The sequence below is a fragment of the Agelaius tricolor genome, unplaced genomic scaffold, assembly GCF_023055355.1.
Source record: "Agelaius tricolor isolate 1412-34295 unplaced genomic scaffold, bAgeTri1.0.p SCAF_25, whole genome shotgun sequence".
NCBI classification, from domain to species: domain Eukaryota; kingdom Metazoa; phylum Chordata; class Aves; order Passeriformes; family Icteridae; genus Agelaius; species Agelaius tricolor.
The window spans coordinates 7,088,988-7,111,852 of record NW_027269285.1 but is presented as its reverse complement, the minus strand read 5'-3'; the positions used below and the strand labels follow the sequence as shown (position 1 = coordinate 7,111,852).

Here is a 22,865-nt window from a genome sequence, read left to right as displayed (position 1 = left end):
GGTGTTAGAGGGTAATTCCTTCAGCTGCCTCAGGAGTGGGGGGTTATCCTGGGATTGTCTCCCACCCTTGCTCCATCAGGGGTTCCCTGGGGGGAGGCTGTGGCAGGAGGCAGAGGAGAAAGACCAGAGCCATGCACACACACACTTCAGCAGCTTTTTTTAATTTGGAACACTTTCTCCATAAAGGACACACCTTCAGTACAGTTAACAAATGGTTACACTGGAATCCTGGAGACAGCAGAATTCTACACCCACGATTGCACAGGACACCAATGGCTTGGCTCACTGGAATGCAGTATTCACTTCCAAACACTGTTTGCCTTTTGCCAAGATGGCTCTGCAGTCCTTCTTGCCATTGCAAGGCCAATTCAGTCTCTGCTGTAGACAGACTCTAGTGGACAATAAGGAATTGTTGTCCCTCACCCCTGCCCTTGGAAAAGGTGCCATGGTGAAGCTCAGGGGGGACAGGAGTTACTGCACTGCTAAAACAGGGGGGGCACTGCTGGGGGGTACCAGACATGCTGCAAGAACACTTTGTACAGGTTAAGACTATACAGGTACAGGAATGCAGACAGAACTCCACCTGGGCCCTGTTACAGCCTCCACCAACAGCTCATCCCCTGGCACAGCTGAGCAGTGACACTGCCTGAGCCAGGAGAAGCCACCCTGGCCCCAGCCATGCTCCACAACACCCAGAACTGGAAGGAAGAGCATTTGTTTTCTCATGTTCATGAGCAGCAACACCAGAATCCATCATCCAGTGAGTATCTACACCAAGAGCTTTTCCTACATTTACAGTCTTTTAAATTTGCTCTGCAAATTTGGCACACACTGTCTTGTTTTGCTTTTCAAGGCCCCTTTGAGTTCAGCAGAAGCTCAGTTGCTGCTGCTGAAGCTTTGCTGTCCTTCCCCCAGGAGGGACAGCAGTTTGCAGGGAGCACATCTCCCACCACTTCTGTGAACAGCCAGGGTTCCAATTGCAAACTGAATTGTTTAAAAGTCTGACATTACAGCAGTTGGTGAAAAGGGTGACTCGTGTTCCAACACTAAAATGGCCACAGCTGGTACTGGGACAGGAGCACAGGTGTTGGGCTGTGTGATGGAACAGGGAGGTGAAAAGGAAAAACCATGCAAGAGCTGCCTGCCCTCCTCTCCACACCAAAGTTCCTCCAGGGACTTTTACAGTGCCTGGTTCACCACAGTGCACACCCCCAGGGCTGCAGGGCTGCCTTTGGAGCAGCTCCACAGGCCCTGGGGCTACCAAGGAGCCCAAAGCATTTGCCCCACTCACCTCCTTCCTGCCAGGCTGCAGCCATGAGCTCGCCCTGACACCACCACAGTGGGGAAAGCTGTGCCCATGAGCCATAAAAACACAGCAAGGAAAAGCCCCCAGCCCTGGAGCACCTGAAAGGCTCTGAGCCAGCACAGCCAGGGCTGCTCAGAACAGGTCAGACACAGGACCAGCAAGGGATGCTGGAAGACCAGAACAGCCCCTTTTCCTGCTCTCTCACACTGGGACCATCCAGAAACACAACCAAAAAATACTTTACTGTGAAGACTTCAAGGTGTAGTTCCTAAAGAGCTCAGCTTGCTGAAGAAGGTGCAGGATGTGGTGTAGTTTTGCCCTACAAGAGGCTTCCTTCACCTCCTGCACAGGTGAGGCCCCAGTTACAGTAACTAACCCTGTAACCTGGTACACATTTTGGCAAGGGAGGGTGGGAACAGAGAAAAAAGTTTTCCTTTCTGTTCTGCAGCTCCTACTAAAGGCCTGTAGTTCTGTCTCCAAAGTCTACCCAGCCATTGGAAAACTGAATGAAAACATCTGGTCCTGGATTTATGCATCAGGACCTGGCTGCTGTCACCCACAGTTCAGCAAATAGTGAGGAAGAGTAAAAACCCCTAATCTGGTAATTGCCAAATCAGACTCAAGCCACACTTCAACGTCACCTTTATGTGACAGTAAGTGTCATCTCTAGACATGACAGCTCTGCCATCTGTTAGTCATTACTAAGGTGGGAAAAATTGCTTTTGGGTGTCAGGATTATGAAGGGAATTAATTGCTAGGGTGAATAAAATGCTTTAATTCTTGTAATGAGTGGCAAGGAATTGAGCTTGTATGATGCTTTTTTGGCTGTTTTTAAGGCATTCCTCTTCAAAACCACTGGTTCTGACTTTATGTCAGTAGCAGGATATACACTGCTAAAAATAGGATCTAAGCACTTAAAATATATAGTCATGTGCATTGCAGTTTGGAGCATTTTCTGTCACTTTTGAAGGTGATGAAGAAAAGCAGATCTCTGGCCAAGTATATGAAGAAAAAACATCAAGGAATGAAGGAAAAGCTAAGAAGTTTTGGACAGCAGGATCTGCTCCTTCAGCCTCCTTTGAACTGAGTTGTAAAGTTCAAGAATTGGGTTTGTACCACCAGGATCATCAACACCTGCAACAGCTCAGGAATGTGTCCAGCTGCATGCATGGAGCTCCAGCAGTGCAGGAGGAGGAGGAGGAGGAGGAGGAGGAGGAAGAATGCTCATGTTACCTCTGGACATTTATAGAACAAGAAACCCAAACCTGGCAACTGAGTGATCCCAAGAATTTCCTGCCTCTGCTGCCTCATTACTCAGTGTAATTCAACAGTCTGGGAGCAGGACCAGGGCAAGCACAGGAGGCAGCCCTGAGCAGTGCAGGGCAGCAGAGCTGCACTGCCCCCTCCAGCAGCACAACCCTGCAGCTCCTGCAGGCTGTGCCCTGCCCAGGAGGGGCTGGCAGTGCCTCCCTGGGTGCTGGCACTGCCCTGGCAGAGGGGGCAGGAACAGCTTCACTCACAGCTTCACTGGACACCTTCTCTCCCCAGAGAGCTCCTGCCTTCACACCCTGTGCCACCCCCAGAGCAGAGCACACCTGCCCCACCTCAGGCCAATGCTCACACATGCACATGACTTTTACCAGCTTTTTTCTGTTTGGGTTTTTTGTTTGCTTGGTTTTTGGTTTGTTTTTTTCCACAGAGAAGGGATTCCAGGCACTGCTCAGCTTTAGGAGATGAGAAACAACCGGTTGTAGCTCCATATTCTAAATTACATTTGTGAAAAGAGATTACAAAACAGTGCATTTCTTGTGCTTTTCTTTCTGTATCTGAATTCAACAGAAAAATGGCAAGGAGTTAAATTCTCAGTACAGTGTTCTTTTTCTTTTGGATTAGCATTTATCTGTTCAGGAGATACACAGCTCACTCATATCCACATTTCAGCAGCATTCAGATTCTTCACAGAGCCAATGGGTTTTTTAAAAAAAAAGTACTGAGTTATGAAATAAGATCAATATCCAGTGTCCTGCTAATAAAGTCATATTTTAATATAAAATATTCATACAGCATACTCTACACCTCATTCTCTCTGCTAGCTGAATACTGTTACTGACTATTCAAACAGAAAAACTTCAACCACTTTGCTCTTCAACGTTTTGGAGGGACAATAGTTTCCAGCAGCTACTTTGATCACAGTAGTGGGGGAAAGAACAGAGGGAAAGACAGGGGTTTATGTTCCAAAACTCTATATTAGGTTACGAAGTCGGCTGAAAGAGGGAAGTTTTTCAGAATGTAAGGACTGATCCCACTCAGTGGAACACGAAACACTGCACTCATTAGTGTTTCCATTAGAAATTCTCCTTCCTACACTACAAGTCACCCTTGTGCTCTCTTCCTGCCCAGTACGAAACCTTTTTCCCCTCTAGAAACAAAACTTAAGTCATTGCTCCCCTCTGTTGTCTTCTGCTCTCTCGGTTAGAGTTAAATAATAATTAATGTTGCTATAAAGATGAGTTAAAAACCTCAGCCACAGCCTTGGAGCCCATCAGGGTGCCTGTCATGTTTCAGGGAGCTGATTAATGTCCGTCAGTTTTGTGTCGTTCAGGATTGCACGGATCCTCTCCAGGGAATCTGCCTGCCGGATCCTCTCCAGCTGCACCTGCAGGAACAACACAGCACTCAGTCAGTGAGGGCAGAGCCAGGCCTAAAGGGGCTCAGAGCCAGGCCTAGAGGGGCTCAGAGCCAGGCCTAAAGGGGGAAGAGCCAGGCATAAAGGGGGAGAGCCCAGAACCAGGCCTAAAGGGGGAAGAGCTCAAGAGCCAGGCCTAAAGGGGGAAGAGCTCACACCCAGACCCAAAGGGAGAAGAGCTCAGAGCAAGGGGAAGAGCCCAGAGCCAGGCCTAAATGGGCTCAGAGGCAGGCCTAAAGGGGCTCAGAGCCAGGCCTAAAGGGGCTCAGAGCTCAGAACAAAAGGGGGAAGAGCTCACACCCAGGCCCAAAGGGGGAAGAACCCAGAGCTCACACCCAGGCCCAAAGGGACCCCCCAAGGGATCCAACATCACCAGGGGCTGAAGAAATGCAAGGTGTGAAGGAGCACAAGCTTAATTTGGGCCTAAGAATAGGAAGAAGACATGAGGCAGTTGTGATTTTACAATAATCCCCCACTTTCTGGGGGTTCCAGGCATTGTCAGCACTCTGTGTTTTGTCTCATGTCCAGTCACTGACACTGTACTGGAAAACTGGAGATGTGCAAAGTAAACCCTCCCAGGAGCAGCCCAACACGTGCCTTGGAGGCTCTCAAGGTCACAGCCAAAATGCTCTTGGAGCAAACATCCCATTTCCAGGCTCACTCTTTGCTCTGCTGAGAATCCAGTTTAAGCTGAATTCTTAAATTCAAAAAGGGCCCAGCAGAACTGTGGTGGAACCAATGCAAAGAGAGCACAACTGATTTCTTTCTCACACTCAAACTCTCACCATCTTTGCAATAGGATCTGGGTTTCAGTTATAAATCCCCAACTAGCATTTAACTGCTTTTTAACCCTTCCTCTGAACTGCTGATAACTGATTTGGCCACTGAACCCCTCACACAAGGGGCACCTGCTCAGGCTCTCACTGACAAGGCCAGGGAAGGGAATAACCCTGCCAAGAAAGCACAATCCTCTCTGATGGTCATCTCACACTGTGTACAGTGCACATGGCACAAACCATTGCTTCAACTGAGCACAAACTGATGTGCAGTAACTGCTTAGGGCAGAAAGAAAACTCAACACACAGCTACAGTTCTAACTGAGCTCAAGGTTTACTGAACTACCTGCAAGCTGTGGAAGAGTCCACCACACATCTTCAAAGTGGTGGCTGTTTGCTCTAAGAACTGCATAAAACAGTGCCTGCACCCAAAAAGTGAGGATGAGGACAAACAAGAAGCAACTTGCCTGAACAGGACAACTCAATAGTCTCCTTTGTCCTACCACCTCCTCCAGACACAGAGCCAGAGAGGACAGATCTCCATTGTCCATCCAGCTAAACTGTGTCTAGTAAACAAATCTCCCATGTTCTGGTGTTAATTTTCCAAGTAAACCTGAATGCCTGGCTCAGAAAATGTGCAGTTTGAATTCTGCTGGATGTCACTGAGGGCCTGGCCAAGGACTGCAAGGGGATGGGGCTGAAATTCAGCACCTCCTCTGTGAGCAAAGCTGGAACATAAAGGGGGCACAAACTCTGGGAACACAGACCCTGAGGGTGAGCCCAGTCCAGCCTGGCTTCCCCAGGTCACTGAGAGCTCCTCTGCACACAAACTGCAGCAGAACAGCCTGAAAAACCTGGATCAGCCTCAGGGACACCCCTGAGAAAACTCCTCCCCTCAGCCACCTCACATCAACCACAGGTGGAGGAAATACAAGGATAACAGCAGAGACAAGAGCAAGGACAAGACTTTTAGAATGTATAAACAGAAAGCAGTAATTGTAACACTAAGAACCACTTCATATATTCAGATTAAGCAGTACCAGCTCCTTACTTTGTCCTCAAATATTTGCATCTGAATGATTTGCTATGAAAATATCACATTGGAAGCATCAGGAGATGGACAAGGAAAAACACAGGCCTGGAAGAGCCATCATCTTTGGCCCTGCACAGTTGCTTTTAGTACAATAACTGAAAATTAGCTAGAACCATGTAATCAGGATGGAATCCCAATAGCTTTAACAGTAATATAATAGTAGGAATACCTGAGCAGTTTATTACACTAACAAATTCTAAAATAATCATAAATACCAACATAAGAAAATTTACAACTGCTGTTTCTTATTTTACTCAGCTCTGGGGAAATAATGAAACTAAAACAGCCCTTACACATTGATTGGACTCTTACCTGAAGTGTCTGAGAAAGCTTTACAAAGTCTCTCTGCACTTGCTCACTGACATCCAATTCAGTCTGCAACCTCTGGGCTTTGTTCTTCTCTTCAAACACCAGCTGCTCAAGGTTGGCCTGAGGAGGAAAAGGTTCTTATGCTTGAACTGAATAAAAATCAGCAGCTTGTATGAACTGATTAAAGTGTGATACCAGAGGAGAGCAGCACAGCATTCACAGGGCCCTGGCAACAAACTAACCCAGTCTTTCCACAGCTCAGTTTTCCAAAGTGCAAAACCAGGGGCCAATACCCATTAACAGGTGCCAACAGACTGGTTAAGGCATGAAAAAGCCCAAAGTCCCTTAAGAGCACCATGAGCAGGGATCTCAAAACACAAAGGCAGAGTTCTGAGTTCCAGTGCAGTAAGTTCATGGTAAGGGCAGTAATTGCTGCTGGCAATGTAAGTGTCTTGCTGTCCTGAGCTTTAGTCAGAGAAGTGTTGGGGGAAAGGAAAAAAAACTAAAACCACAACAAGAGAGGGCAGAGAGTGAGTGCTCAGATCACTCACTGGGTGCTGAAGTAGAGCCCCTTCCTACAGCAACTACAAAAAAATCCCAAACATTCCTTCAAAAGCATCAAAGCCCCCAAGCCAGGGTTTGGTTCTCAGGACACTGCACAGGCTGCAATGTTCCTGAGCCTTCCCTTGGGAGGGCAACCCAAGGGATGTCAGGTCAGCAGCAATTCAGAGCCACCACTTTACAAATCCCAGTGAAAACAGGGGTGAGGATTTAACCACATCCAGAGGACATTATTGCCCTGCCAGTTTCTTACCAACATTCAAAAGCTTCTTTTTTTCATTCTTAGGTAGTGCCACATTCTCTGACACAGCTGCTCATCACAAAAGATGCAGATACACTTCACATCCAGACATCATAGCTACCTTTGCTGCAGTCTCCTTCTTCAGCTGTTCTTCTAGAGCATTCTTTGCCTCCTGCAGACTCTCCAGCTGCTGCAGGTTTTCCTGTGAAGAACTTTCCAACTGTATAATAATAATACCAAAAAAAATTAATTAAACTTCATAACATTTCCATCTCCCACAGTTCCTCCATAAGGAAGTCTAAGAATCTTTCAGTACTTAGGGGACTCAGGAACTCAGAAACATACCCAGATAATCTCTTCTAGGGGCAGAGAAAACACCTGAATAACATCACTTTCTCTCTATTTATTTACTTTTGGAGCTGGAGAAAAATATCCAAACTTGACATTTAGGTCAGTGTTAGGTAGGCTAGTAGTAGTTAGGAATTAGTTAATCCAGTATTTAGGTTACAGATTAATAAAACAGATCAAACACCTTTTAAGGAACAGAACTATGAATGTGTCCTATTCCTACACTGGCATCAATACAGGAAAGATAAAAAAAACCCCTTTATTAAAAAATCCCACACCACCAAATCCAAAAATCCCACAGTGAAAGAGCTTCTTACCTGTTCCTTTTCTGCTTTTATTCTTTCCAGTTCAGCTTTTAAACTGGAAATGGAAGCTGAAAAACAAGAACATTAAAACTTAAATGCAAGAAAAACAGGGAATTATTCATACCCTAATTACTTCTGTTAATATTGAAAGGAGAATTAAGCTCATGTTAAATCAAAGGTACCTCAAAAGCAAACAAATAATTGTACTTTTGTTTTCAGCTGCACAGCTTTGGTGTCTCTGCTTTCAAAAGTGCACAGTATTTAGAATTCAGGTAAGTCTACACACAAAATTCAGATAAGTTTACTACAAAATCAAGTCTTTGTGCAACTTAATAATTCCTTATATCCCTATTCTGAGACCGTTTCACCCCTGCTCACCTATTTCCTCTTTGCAATTCTCTATTTCCAGCTGTAGAGTTTCTTCTATATTTTCTTTCAAATATTGCTCAGCTTGGATCTGTTCCTTCAAGAAGAGGATCTCTGCCTTCAGCTTCTCCTCGAGGTGATCTGCAGCTGTCCTCACACTGATGATGTCCTGCCTGTACTTGAGGATCAGCTCCCGGAGCTCCTGGATCAGGATTAGCAGAGATGCGCATTTGGCATCACCCAGCTCTGGGCTATCAGCACAAGGACAAAGCTCTGCTGCCCCAGGGTCTGCCCTGACATCCCAGACCAAGCTCTGCTGCCCCAGGGCCTGTCCTGACATCCCAGACCAAGCTCTGCTGCCCCAGGGCCTGTCCTGACATCCCAAAGCTCTGCTGCCCCAGGGCCTAAGCTCTGCTGCCCCAGGGCCTGTCCTGACATCCCAGACAAAGCTCTGCTGCCCCAGGGTCTGCCCTGACATCCCAAACAAAGCTCTGCTGCCCCAGGGCCTGTCCTGACATCCCAAACAAAGCTCTGCTGCCCCAGGGCCTGTCCTGACATCCCAGACAAAGCTCTGCTGCCCCAGGGTCTGCCCTGACATCCCAGGCAAAGCTCTGCTGCCCCAGGGCCTCTCCTGACATCCCAGCCCTTGCTCCCAGCAAGGAATTACAGCCACAGTCAGCTTGGCCCCAGGAAATGGAAACATGGCAAAGATCCCCATGGGTTTATGATGCTCCTCCTGTCCTTCAGCACCACCAAATCTTTTAGGCTGAAAGGAAAGGAGTGGCCATGAAAGGGATGATAAGGTTTATCATTACTCAAGGCTTTGGATTATTACTGGTTTTAACTGCACAGAAGTGACTGGCTTCACTTGAATTACTGAATCAATAGTGGGGCTCTGCTGACTGAACACCTGTGTGCCCAGGTGGAAAATGCAGCTTGAACTGGCTGAACTGGGCCAAGCCCACACTCCACTGACCACAGAGCAGCTGTCAGACCACAGTTAGCTCTCAGACCATGGTTTTACAATCCATCCACACCCTGAAGCAGCCATGGCACAGGGGGACCACTGGCTGGCTTTGTCCATCACAGACTTCCAGGGTTAAAACCCCAATTGCTGCTCTTTGTGCTGTTTGAGACAGCTTTTTGATAAAGAATAATACTCCAGTGAGATCAACTCACAAGCACTGTTGGTGTTAATGATTTAAAAATATTTTACCTCTGTTGCCTCTGGTAGAATGAAATCTTCAGCCTGCTGTAAGGACACATGCAAGCTGTGTTTTCCTTGAAGACTTTCATTATCTTTTTGCAGTCTCACCAACTCTTCTGAAACCTGCTCCCTTGACTGTGTCAGGACAGCCTACAATGCAAACAAAAGCAGAAATTCATGCTCAGGGTCATTCTCAGATCTCTTCTGCCCCATTTACTACCTCTACTTTCAGCAGTCTGGTGAATTAATATTCTTTGTAAAGAAGGGAAACAAAATGATGCTGTGGATCAACACCAGCAGCTCCCTCTGGCCTGGCAAGGCCAACTTTAAGGGTCCAGGCAGAGAGGAGGAAGCAGTGATAAATAAAATCCAGCTTTGTTCAGTGTCCCACTTTCCTCCTGTGTTTATCCATTAGCTGGCTGTGCTCATGGAGGGGAAGGAGGGTCGGGAACCACAGGTGCTTTCAGGAGATGTTTATTAACAGCACCTCAGCACCCAGCTGTAAGAGCAGGTTATCCAAAAACCTGAAATATTCACCCTGGAACTTTCCATGGTGGGTGTCTGCCTCCCACTGTCCTCCCAGGAGAGCACCAGAACAGCTGATCCCATGGAAAGAAAAGGGATGAAGAGGACATGGCTTTGCTTGCATCACAAAAGAAAAAAAAAATCCAGGGGAGTTTTCCAAGAGGAATGGAAATGGGGAACCAGGGATGTGAGCAATAGCAGGAGAAGCAGACTCAGATCAACACATTTTCTGAATCTCCTGCACATCCACCAGGTGAGTTCTCATGCAGAGCATCTCTGCCAGCAATGCCCTGATGTGCTGCACACAATCCCTGACCCCAAAAATGCAATACTGGGGTTCATGAGGATGAATTCTCTCAGTCCCCCACAAATGCTGTGCCAGGGAGGAAAAAAGAAGAAATTTGATTCTGATATAGAAAGGAATGAGTTGCTCTAAGGAAGTCAAACTTAGATCTAAAACATGAGGTGCTCTTCCTATTTTCTGGCTTAATTCCAGCAAGATGTTCAAAAATAGTTTTAAAAAATTAAGCTTCCATACATATCTCTCCCTGGGTGTTAGGGCTGCTATTTTAAGTCTGACCTGCAACAACACTGATCATTCATCTTTAAAACCTGAGAAAATATTCACTAATGATGGTGCTTGTGATGAATCCTAAAAAAAGAGTCTTGAGAAAATCTTCTGTCTTCAGATTTGAGGTGAAGTTGAGATAGCAAAAAGACATGGGATTAGACCATGAAAGATGGGAAAAGAAGCTGGGCAGTGATCTCCCTGCTCCTGAATGTGCAGGAACACAGAGAGCAGCACAGAATGACACAAACTGACCCAGCCCCAGCACTGCCATCAGAGCTCACTGGCCCAGGCCCTTTGCAAGTGAAGATGCTCAAGCCTGGCTGGGCACACAAAGCCTTTTACAGACACACTGAGCTCCCAGGCTCAGACAAACAGGGCTGCTCATGATCTCTGCAATTAATCTCTCTTACCATTTGCTCCTGGACACTTCTCTTGGCTTGCAGAAATGCCTGCTGCAGCTCACTGAGGAAATTCTCTGACTTCTGACACTTGGCCATGAGCAAGGAGATCTTAAAGAAAGAAAGAAAACACAGACAGATATGTAAGATATAAAGCATGGAACAGATTCTGAAAAAGAAATAAATTCTCTTGCCTGTTATCATTACTAATAGGCACTTTGAAATTTCAAACTAAGCCACTGAAGTTTATGTTAATTCTTCACTCAGTCAGGAAAGCAGCTCCAGGCAGTAAGGACAGATGCTGCATTTCTGCACCAACAATATCATATTCTAATTACCAAACTCTGAATCAACAGTTAATTCTAATAAAATTTACATGCAGGCCACTTCAGAGACACTGAAGGGAAACTAAAGATCTTTTTTCTAAGTTTTCAGCAATTTTTGAATTTTTTGTACCTTTCTCTGAAAGCACCCACCTTCAAAAACTTTACAAGTCATTCCACAACAACACATGTAAGATTAATCATTACTTAATTAACAGCACCCTGGTACAGCCAGAAGCACATATAAACATATTTCTGTTGTCTAAGCTGGACTTTGTCTAATGACTGTTTCTTTAGTAAGAAAAAATACTGGGTAGGATGGAAGAGACAAAGTTCCAGCCCAAGTGAAGTAAATTCAGTGTCTGGTACACAAATGTACCTACTATTGTAAGCTTTAATAGGCCAAAGATGATGATATTTTTTTCTTTTTATTTTTAACTATGACTACTACACATCTTATTTGGCTTCATTGTTCCACATTATATTTGGCTTCATTAGATACACATCTCAGACTGAAAAATCTTTCCAGTGGGCTATTATTTTAAAGAAGTTCAGTGCCTATTTTGGCCCTGCTAATGCCTGCTCAGCTCCTCATTACTGCATTCTTCACCACAAATCCATTAACTGGGTGTCAAATGTTGATAAGAGCAGGTGGTGGAACAGAACCACTCCTCTAGGAACAAAGCTGTGCCCAGGGCACAGGGCCCTGTTTGCATATTTGGGTCATTTCAGACACGGGTCATGCCAAAACTCAAACATTACTCAAGCTCCTACTGCCACTCTGTAATGGAGTTCAGGATTAGAGATGATATTTTAAGGCCAAAATTGGGTAACACAATATTAGAGACACAATAGATTTCTCTAGAAACTGTGACAGACTCAGGTGGAGCATAACCAACCCTAGAAATCCTCATTTGTGTTGCCTCTACAGCCAGTAGCTCATCCATATCTAAAAAACCACAAGGACTTGTTACATACTTTTAAAGAACATTCTTACATACTTTTACTTTTTACATACTTTTAAAGAACATTTCATCATTCCTGGACCTCAATTACAAATCCTTATACCTGATTAGAGGAGTCTTCAGCACTTTGTTTCATGTAATCCTCCAATTCCTGTTTATCTTTCATTGTTTTCTCCAGCTGGTCATTAGCTTGCCTCAGCATCACCTGCAGCTTTTTCACCTGTGTTGTCACAACAAAATTAATTCAGTTTTCATTCTCTTGGGGAGAATTTATTTCCTGAACTCTTTCACTCCTCAAACCAACAACATAAAATCCCTCAAAAATCCAAAAATCCTATGCAACCCAGAAGTTCCTTTGCTCCAGCACAGATTATCCCTCTAAGGGAACATGGGACATCAAACTGCACTGGACCATGGCCATGTAATGACTTCAATCACTTATTTCAAAGCACAATGTGACTCATGCCTTCCACACCCATCTGAAAATTGTTCTTTGGTATATGGCAGGAAACAAATATCCTCCAAGACTTGAAAGTCATTTTATGCTGCCAGGATGAGGTCCTTTTCTGTTAACAGATCCTACAGTATCAAAGATAATAGAATTTAGTGCATGACAAGCATTTTAAAATATAAATTATTAAAGATACTGACTTCAGCATGGGCATAATACTTTTTATAGAACACTAGTGCATGGCCTTACAGCATCAAATAAAGGGTTCTTCAAGGTGAATCCCTAAGAAATTCATGTACTTGACCACACATGAATAACAAATCAAGTTATGTCAAGTTATCCAGTATGTTGATTTTGGTCAATTAAAACCAATGAATAAAACAGAACCCTTAGGAGTTTAAAAAGCTGCAAAAGCCTGGCTAAAGCAATGAGAGAATTCCCACCTGGTCTCTGGTCTCAGCCTCCTGGATCTGGATCCCTTGCAACTGCTTCTCATAATTGGAGCACATGTCACAGCGCCTGCCCAGCTTGTTCCCTGCATTCTGCACCTGCAGGACACAGAGTCAGCACCTGCCCTGAGCCAGGGGAGACTCCAGGGGATGCTACACACACTCAGGTGTGGTGTGGCCACAAAGCAGTGCTGACAAAAGAGTGGCAGAATCATGTAAAGGCAGGATTGAGTTGCTCTACAAGTGAAGGATAACTCAAATCAGCTGGGGGATATCAGCTTTTCCTGCCATGGGTCCCACCATGAGCACAAAAAGCCACAGCACAAAGAGTTCATCAAGGCACTGCTGTGTTCTTCTGACAAACAGAAACCAAACAGGAAAGAAAATAACAGTGCTGGGGAGGGCAGCAGGGAAAGCAAGAGTAAAGCTGCTCTCCTGCTGGAACTGCACTGGTTTTGGCCAAGGGGACAAATGGAAGTTTTATCAAAGTTCCAGCTGCAGGTCAAGTTTGAGCTGAATCTGTGCTTGTGTTTGCTGCTCCATGTCCAACCCACAGCAGGAGGAATTCACACCCCAGTGTGTGCTCCTGCCTCCAGAACATGTGGGAAGCTGCATTTCTGTTCTGGATTCTGAAACAGGCCTGAAGTAAAGTGTCACCTAAATGTCCACAGGCCAAGGGAACACTCAAGAGTAAGGATTTAACTCAGCTCTGAGCTCAGATGCTGTAATTTCTCCAGATATAGCAAATCAATAGGGAAACAACAACAAAGCAACTTGACAAAAAGTTTGGAGAGACCTCCTAAGCAATGATTTGCACTAAGTTAAATTTCAACAAATTGAGAGAAAAAAATAAGTAGTTCTTAATTTCATCTGGCCTTTTCTCGTCCACTACATTCTTATATGTTTTTTTACTCCCATCTTGTCTCCCTTTTCACCCAGTATGGATTATTATCTCCCCCCACCTTTTCTTCCCCCTAAAGTGTTGTTCCTTGGCCTCTCCTCCTCTGAAAGAAAAACCACAGCAAACCCCAAATACTCCACTTTTCAGCAAAAAACCAGATACAAGCTTTGAACTGGCATCATATAAAGCTGATGAAAAACTGACAGGCAGAACACCCAGAAGCAACAATTTCCATGGTCATCCACAGTGCAACTGGCCCAGGATTCAGTCTAATCTGCTGCTTGCTGCTCTCACAAATGGGTTTGTGATGATGCAAGTCCCCAACAATTTCCTGGAGCCTCTCTGTGGTACTTTGTGCCTTGGGCATAGTTTGGTTGCTCATTTCCAAAGTGCACAGCCCTCAGGAAACCCCCCAGCACACAGAGCAGCACCCCCAGCTCTGCTGCTTCTGCTCCTCTCTGCCTTCTACTCATCCCCAGCTCCACTATAATGCCCTCTCCTCAACTTCCCATTTTCTCCTAAAGTTCTCCCACCTTTTCCCCCCCGCTCTCAGACAATACTGAGTTCCACAGCCTCCTCCTCAAAACCCAGAGCATTGTGTGTTTAGTAAAGCTGCCTGTGCCAGGGGCAGGGCCAGCTCATCCACCTCACACTGGATGTGTTCCACCCACAGAAGCATTCCAAGAGGGGAAAGTGCACATCTGCCCTGGATGTGAGCTGATCCTTCCCCAGCTGGCTCAGGGCAGAGCCCAGGAGGAGGAGGAGCAGGGCAGGGGTCTCACCTCCTTCTGCAGCAGGTTCCACTCTGTCTCGCTGACCAGGCGGTACCCGCTGGGGGACACGTATGCACTCTCCACGCCCTGGGTGACACTGGAGAGCAGGGAAGCAGTCTCTTCCTGCTCTGGTGTCATTGCTTTGATTGCTTTTTCCTGATCTTTGGTCAACATGAAGCCACTGGGCATTTGCAGGGATCCGAGGGAAGCCGTATCAAAGTTCTCAGACACTGAATCTGCTCCAACAAGTGGTCCAAAGTCTGACTCATCCAGGTTCCCAGCAGATTTTGCTTTGTTGTTGTACCCTAAAGCTTTGGACTGTAAGGATCCAGATGTGCCCAGACTGTCTGTTGACTGTGCTCTCCTAAGTCCATCTTTAAACATATCAGTGTCTGGTTTATTGAAGGATTCTCCAGAGGAAAGAAGCAAGTCTGCATCCAGGGAATGGACTGAGCCATGGGTGCTGTTCACATGCACCTGGAATTGAAAATCAAGGAATAAAACAAATATTTACTCCATTTTAGTGGTACAGGAGGAATGCTGGACACTAATTACAAGGCATGGCAAAGGCAAGGTTAAATTTCTTTGGCAAGAACATCTGCTCTCTAAGTTTAAGGTCACAGAGGAAGGGACAGAGAACTGAAATGAACCAGCTAGAATTCAAAAACAAATAAAACAAGTTTAAAAAGTCTTCTGTTAACAGAATGCTTCTGTAAAACTACCTTCCTGCCAGACAAGCAAGGACACAGTCACCTTCCAGCTTCCAATATTTGAGGCAAGATGCTTCCCTCATGAGGAGATAAACTAGCAACATTCCCTCTGCAACCATAATCTACACAACAAAAGGCAGATACTTCACTTCCAAAATGAAATTCAGAAGTTTTTCACAAAAAAACCACTTTCCATTAACACAAAAATAAACAGAGGAAAATATACTTAAAGCCTACTCTATACCGACAAGTATACGTTGTTCTTCTATTTTTCTCTTCTGCTTTGAACGTCTAACAAAATACCAAAATATCTTCTTCACAATGTTATTTGCACATAAAAAAAAGAAAAGGGAAAAGGCTGGGCTTAGACCCAAAGGTATCCTGGGGAATGCCAGCACCAACAGCCACACAAATTGTCCTGTGATGTGTATCAGGCACATGGAGCCTCTCGATCTATTTTTGTTTTTTGTAGCACTGAAAAGAGAGCAGTAATGCTTTATTTAAAAAGCACATGACTGCTTTCAAAATACCTTCCAAAATATTATGCACTTTTTCTTTGCCATTAGACACATAAGGAAGTAACACTGGAACCAGGCTCTTGAGAAAAATTATCATTTCTGAAATAGGTTCAGAGACCAGCAAGCTGCTGGCACTTCATTTAAGTGCTTGCAACCTATAATAGATATATATATATTATGTACTACTGTTTTATTACTGCTGTAAATGCCTTGTTTTAATCATTCTTAGGAGTAATACTTATATTTGCATGTATATATACAAGTTCATAATAAAAAAGCCAAGGGAATACAGACTTACATAAAACTGCATTTTCAGGCTACAGCTGTTCTGTGATAACCAAAACAATATTAACAAATCATCTGTTTGTATTGCAAACTGCCCAAGAGAGAGGATCTTAGAAGCTATAACAAATTATAACAAGTTGTAAGAACTGATGAATGATTACAACATATAAAACATATTCTGAACAGCTAAAAAGGTCATAAATAACAAAACCAAACACATATAGAAACCCAAACCATGATGAAAATTATGCTCCTTCTCAAAATATAAATTTTCCATGATGTATAAATCTTAGAAGGAAATAAGTATTGTGAATGATGGACTAAAGAACATGCTATGAACTGAGATTAAAGAAAACATCAGCGTATAAATTTTTTGTTCCTCACCAATGCCTCATTTGCATAACTGGACATGGAAAATACAAACAGTGTTTGAAACAGAAAGTGACTTGTAGGCTAAAGGGTAGAACTAGATCTCAGTTACATGTAGATCTCATGATTCTGAACATCTTTCTGCATTCTGAACTGTTATAAATCCTTGATAAAAGTAAAGGAATTACTTCAGAATACATTTATTAAAATATATACTTTTTTCCCTTCAAAAATGATTAAAAACCAGGCAAAACACTGTCTCACTCTGAAAATTCTCAAGTCTCTTGAAGGTTAAATAAGCTCCTGTAGCACAAAAACTTTGTGGGTTTTTATTAATTTTTCCTTCATTTGACTCACAAAACCAAAATGGACCCTAAGAAAGGCTAAGTACAGAATTCAACAATTTGATTAGCAAAGCAGCTACAACACTCTTGCTGAATGTTCAGATATAATTGGCTTAATCCTGAACATTTAGATGTGTTAGAACGTGCTTAGAAATCCCAGGAGACCCTACCAGCAGTTAACCTCCAGAATGCAAAATGTAAATTACCATTTTTAATGGCACCTCTCAGGATGGTGCACTATTGTCTTCCAATCTTAATCAGGATTTATAGATTCAACTGCAGCTCTGAGGATTTTTATTGCCTAATAAGATTAGAAGCTACAGAGAATAGAGGGCTGTAACTTTGCAATTTTATTTGCAGTGAACACCCTGAGCAATGTCCAAGCACAAGCACAAGATTCAATTGTTTTACCTCTTCATTAGAGAGCTGGGTAAGGGTTTCTTCAGGGGCCAGAGAACATGAAGCCTTTGTTTCATCATCTGAATCTTTTTGCTTCTCTTCCTTTCTCTTGCTAAGCCTTTGCTGATCATCTTCTTCCTAAAAATGAGTGGTCAATAGAGCATACACAGAAAACGGGATTTAATTTTACCATAATAGTCATGACTTCAGCTTTCATGATAAACTAAGCTACAAAGAAGACAATGAAAAGGATTATTTTGGTTAAAACCCAGTGGTTTTCACATAAATATTCATTTAGTTAATAAATACAGTGTTCATTTCACAAGGTACCCAAACTGACTGAAGAGAGAACTTTGAACATTTAGTGGCTGATTCATGTTTTAGAATGATTTTATTCAAGAAGCATATTACTTAGTTTAAAATTCTAATTATAAAGATTAGTAAGTAACAAAACTAGCTGTTACACTGGCTGTTGTATAGACTATAAATATATAACATATCTACACCCCTAAAAGACCCATTAATAGCCATTACACAAGCATGAACATTAAAAAAAGTGAAATAGGAAGTGCCTTGATCACTAAATGATGGAATAGAAGGAATCAAGAAAAACCCATAATAGATCACTAAATCATAAATATGTACAATCACTTGTGTAAGTTAATTCAAAATGAAAGTCTTAATTTATGCCTAGGATATGTACTGGAAGGCTGAAAAAACCTAAAAAGAAGTGAAACTTGCTGACATCCTTAACCCAGACATTTTGCATCACAGATGACTATTTCTCCCTCCAAGAGTAATTTCTGGATATTTTTACATTTTCATTTACCTATTGGCAACATTAGAGTTCCTATATACACCATTATTCAAATACTTGTCCAAATGGGGTCTGTTATAACTGCCAGCTGTCACTAAAGGGGAGATTTCAGTTCAAACTGCCAGTTCTCATTTTTTGGAGCTATTACCACACTTGCAGCCAACATGTGATTTCCATGCCTGTTACACCACAGTAAACCTACAGTATTACTAAAAAACAAAATAAAAGCAAAAAGAGGAAAGCAGCAGGTAACCTGATCCTTTTTTTTCAGCTCTTCCACCTGCCGGAGCTGCTCTGAGGTGAGCACAATTTCCATCCTCTGCATGTCCCTCATCAGCAGCCTCTGGGACTCCAGGAACTGGTCATTGGCTTTCTGCCACGTGTGTTTCAGCTGGTTGTGCTGCTGCCTCTCTTGCTCTAGGAGATGGCAAACTATGCAAGCAGAGAAAAAATTCTTCTGAACCACAAGTGTTTAAATATCTTTTCCAAAGAGAAGCATTTTCAGGAATAAAAGTAATTATTGGTCTAATTAAGAACAGTCAGGCTTTGTTCAACAACTATTTAGGTTAATAATGTCTTATTTCAAACAACATTTTCTTAATTTCCAAACTTGGCTTGTGATTAGGGACTTACTACTGACAGTTCAAGATTTCCCAGGGAGAAGACTAATGCCTCAACTTCATTCATGAATTCTAACAGTTTTGGGTTTTTTTAGAGCTGGGTTCAGAAAACTGTCTTCTACATCCTTATTTACTTCAGCAGCAGGTCCTGGTTTCCACTCCTCTGCAGTGACCCTGGGCTGTGGTGCCCTACAGGGACATTTCCACACTCAGCACTGCCACACCTCAGGGAGCCAGGTCTATACATTATGGAAATAATGCTCACAATTATGCACAAATACAATATACACCTAAAATCACTTCAGCAAGAATGAAGCTTGCAATGCTTTAAAAACTTATCAGATATTCAACAATAAGCCTTGAGGAAATGAATGACTCTGCTGTTTTCCAGACATGAGGGAATTCCACATTCCATTCTTCTGCAAACATTTTATGGCCTTTCACATTTACAAGTCCTGCTTCCCTCTGGCAATTTGTTTTCATCAAGTTCAAGTAAGAAATGATAAAAGAGTTCACATCTCCACTGGGTTTTGCATCCTCAGTGGAGAGAGTCAAAGGATTATTGTTAGGTGGGTACCTTCATGCAGCTCCTTCCTCAACTTCTCTGCATCTTCTTGCAGGACTGATTTTTGTGTGTTGAGAACAGCCACGTACATCTCCAAGTCTGTCCTACATGACTTCTCAGCTTCTAAATAATGGTTCAGTTCTTTAACCTGAATAAAAAATAACCAGCTCAGTGGGTGAACACTCTCAGACATTTCCTTCTTGTTAGAAGTTACAGTGCTGGCTGTTCAGGTAATGTACAGGTGCTGAAGGACCAGTTTATTTGCAGAAATCCCAAATATTCAACTACCAGTGTGTAAGCAGAGCTTGTATTTACTTGTGAATGAGTTACTCATTAAAATTCTAAGTCAAATCTGTCAGTGTATCACAGTTATAGCAGCTGGATCACAACAGCAGCACTGAGCACAGATGGTGAAAAGGGAAATATCTCAGGAAAGCAGACAGTGAAGTAATCAGTGGTGATAGGCAGGATCTTATCAGCTGATAAATGCTGAGAAGCCAAGAATTCCTTAGTTCAAAACAGAGTAATCATAGTAGCCAGAAAAAAATTAAACAGGCAAGCTTGAAGTAAGCCTAAGAAGAGAGAAAACTTGAGGACAGACAAGAAAAGAAACTTTCCAACTCACGAAAGACTGTTGCAAAAACAAAGGAAAATCTATCAACAAAAAGCAATTCAAGCAAAAAGCAAAATCAAGAAATACTGAAGAAATAGATGTGGATTTTTTCTTTCTTTTTTTTTTTTTTTTTTTTAATAGCAGAAGTCAGTGTCCTGCAGAATCTCCAGTCAGAACCTTGTAAGACAGGGGTACATAAACATCTGTCAGACGTGATACCTGGAGAATTGGATTCCATTTTGGAACAAGGAACAAATGGAAAGATTTCTTTATGGCACTATTCAGTTTTACAGTTTGCTGAGTCAGAAAATCACAGGAGGTTTTATCTTAGAGAAAACCAAAGCCTCCAGGCAATTCCTAAGTGGCTGCAGAGAGCTGCTGCTCATCTCCCTCAGCACAGCACGGGACACGCCAACGCCAAGCCAGGGCTCAGGACAGCCTTGGGCTGTGACTGCCACTGATGCTGGGCACAGCTTTCCTGCCCTAGGACACCAAACCTTCCATCTGCTGCCCTTTAAGCCTTTCAAATGGGAAAGTCTGACTTCGTGGCTCCAAGTGTGCCAATAACCCAGAGGCCAGGTGGCTGGGAGAAGAGCAAAGCAGGTATTTTTTAGAGCTTTTTCTATTATTAGTAGATCTGGAGCTGTGCAATTTATTCTAAACCCAGATCTCACACACACACACACAGTGCAACTCTCAAAACTAAAAGATGCAAAAATATATTTAGGCCAAACATGATATTTGAGCTCCAGAAGAGTTTCCCAAGACACCTTTTTCTCTCTTATAAAATTTGACTTGTCTGCATCAAACTAGCATGCTGCAAGACATAAATCAGGATCCAGTTAGAGCTCCACCTCACCTCTGATGCTGCTTTTATTTTTTCTTCAGCTTCTGCCAGTTTCTCCTTAAGGGCTGCAATCTCTTTCTCCATGGGCATCACAACCGAGCGCAGCTTCTCGGCATCTTCCTGAGCCTGAAGTTCAGACAATAAATTGTAATGCATCATCAGAATTTTCACACCAGTTCCCACTACTGAAGACATTTGGAGAAAATTTCTACATCAACAAAAAAAAGCTGACTAAACTTCCACTTTCAATGCTCATCTTACTGCTATTTATTCAGTTCAGCAGCCATCTCTGTGACAATGGGCTGATATTACTCCATTTAACAGAAGGCAACTAAATTTTAAATCTATGTATGGGTTAAGCCACAAGTATCTGTTTTAAAAGAGAATGTTAGCAAATCTATCCCTCTTGATGCCTGGGAGAAAATGTATGGATCAAGCATTTAAAACAATGTGCACTTTATTAAAGGCCTAACTGTCCCACAACCTGCTGCCACACAGCACATATGAAAAAACCCAAAAGAAGTGCATGATGAGGTACTGATCATGCAGTTACTTACTCAAAAAGTTAAAAGCAAATGGAGCTGCACAGTAATGCCTAGTGTAGCTCAGTTCTCTTCTAGAAGATCATTTTTCAACTTTACATTACTACTGATGCAGCATCAGGTTTTGGTGTTACTGTACTGAATATTTCTAACTATATATAGACAATTTATCCCATGATTTCTTTCAAAAAGCAGTTCTGAGAAGATCAAAGAGCAGCAGAATTAGAGGACTGTTTCAAGGAAAGGGGGGGAAAAAAAGGGGAAAACTGGTAAAAATAGCAAGAATTAAGATGAGAAATAGCATTCAGGGTTCAAAAGCAGAACTGCACATTAATGTGTGGCCTTGACATCCCCATTTCTTAAATGCTCTGCCTTTCCTTCAGGGATGCACTGCAGACTTTCCAAGTGAAAGGAGCAGCTCCCACAGACTCCCCAGGAGCCAGCAGAACACTCAAATACTTGCTGCAGTGAAACTCTCCAAGGCACAGAGAATTCCAGCATTCTAATTTGGGCTGGCTTTGTGCATCAGGCTCAGAAAGCTCAGCTGTTCTCTGTCTTCTACTGGAAGAACTCAGCAGGGGAGGAGGGCAGGGAGCTGTGCCCCAAAGCTGGAGTTTCAAAGGATGGCACCTTTCATAAGCTCATCAGCAAAGACAGACAGTAAATGATAACACTCATGTCTGGTTTTGAAACTAGACTAGAATGCAGGTTTTAGAGGTTACTCATTTGACTTTCAATTTCTGGTGAGCTTATTGACAACTGTACTCTGAGCAAGACTTTCAGGAAGAGAAATAGAAAATATTTTTAGTCACTGAAGTTTTCTAACTTAAAATTAATAGACAAAATAAAATGTTATTGCAATACCTGTCAATTATATAAGCACTACAATTTTAAAGCTTTACAGAAAATTCTGAACACAACACTAAATTAAATGTCTTTACATTTAATTTATTTCAGCTACATTTGTCACTGCTGAAGTACCAATAAAAGCTGTGAGGAAAGCAAGGGATGTCACTTGGCAGTGAATTCAATACCAGGGACATGTGACTGTCACACACACCCAGACCCTGGTGCTTGCAGCCAGCAACTCAACAGTCACATTTTTCAAACAAATGGGAGCAGGAGTTCCACTTCAGGCATTGCTTTATATTTCATTTATCATATCAGTTCTATTCATTTAATGGAATGAATTGAACATTCTTTTCTAATTATTCAGGATAACTGCAGCAATATTTCACTGCCAGCCTGGTTTCACATGGCTCACCACAGAATACAGAGCAACAAATGTGCCTGTGTAGGAACCAAGCAGTTCAGAGAAACAGTCAGAAAGTTCTCTGAAAGCAAAACCAGACTGTGAACAACTGGAAAGACAAAACTGTATCACATTTCACATACAGAAAAATTACTCCAGCTTTTACTGCTTGGTAAACAGAGCTGAAGTTTGACACTGTGGTTGCAACATATTGTAAGGATCCCTATTAAAGGTCAGTGTGATCTTGAGCTAAACACTCCAGACAGCCTCTCTCTGCTATCAAAAGGAGTGCTGGGCCCTGGGTCTGCTTCTGGACATAAAGCAGAATTACTGAGACTCCAAAAATCGAGGTTAAAGCTCCACTCAACCTTTTATTAAAAGGAGAATATCTGTAGTGTTGAAAAATGCCACTTAAAGATATTGTCACTTG

The 22,865-nt window shown here is 43.0% G+C and overlaps 1 protein-coding gene across 1 annotated transcript in view; it reads right to left on the bottom strand.

The window, feature by feature from the left end:
- Nucleotides 1–145: 145 nt before the first annotated feature.
- Nucleotides 146–22,865, bottom strand: part of RABEP1 (rabaptin, RAB GTPase binding effector protein 1) — a 48,024-nt gene continuing 25,304 nt past the window's right edge. The window contains exons 5-18 of the mRNA XM_071448012.1: nucleotides 20,654–20,767; nucleotides 19,194–19,329; nucleotides 18,250–18,428; nucleotides 17,192–17,317; nucleotides 14,564–15,031; nucleotides 12,875–12,979; nucleotides 12,084–12,200; nucleotides 10,705–10,803; nucleotides 9,208–9,348; nucleotides 8,004–8,193; nucleotides 7,638–7,693; nucleotides 7,094–7,192; nucleotides 6,174–6,290; nucleotides 146–3,962 (exon numbers count right to left, since the gene is read on the bottom strand). Coding sequence (XP_071304113.1) covers nucleotides 3,861–3,962; nucleotides 6,174–6,290; nucleotides 7,094–7,192; nucleotides 7,638–7,693; nucleotides 8,004–8,193; nucleotides 9,208–9,348; nucleotides 10,705–10,803; nucleotides 12,084–12,200; nucleotides 12,875–12,979; nucleotides 14,564–15,031; nucleotides 17,192–17,317; nucleotides 18,250–18,428; nucleotides 19,194–19,329; nucleotides 20,654–20,767 — 2,049 coding nt within the window. The 3' untranslated portion in view covers nucleotides 146–3,860. The remainder of the gene's footprint in view (nucleotides 3,963–6,173; nucleotides 6,291–7,093; nucleotides 7,193–7,637; nucleotides 7,694–8,003; nucleotides 8,194–9,207; nucleotides 9,349–10,704; nucleotides 10,804–12,083; nucleotides 12,201–12,874; nucleotides 12,980–14,563; nucleotides 15,032–17,191; nucleotides 17,318–18,249; nucleotides 18,429–19,193; nucleotides 19,330–20,653; nucleotides 20,768–22,865) is intronic.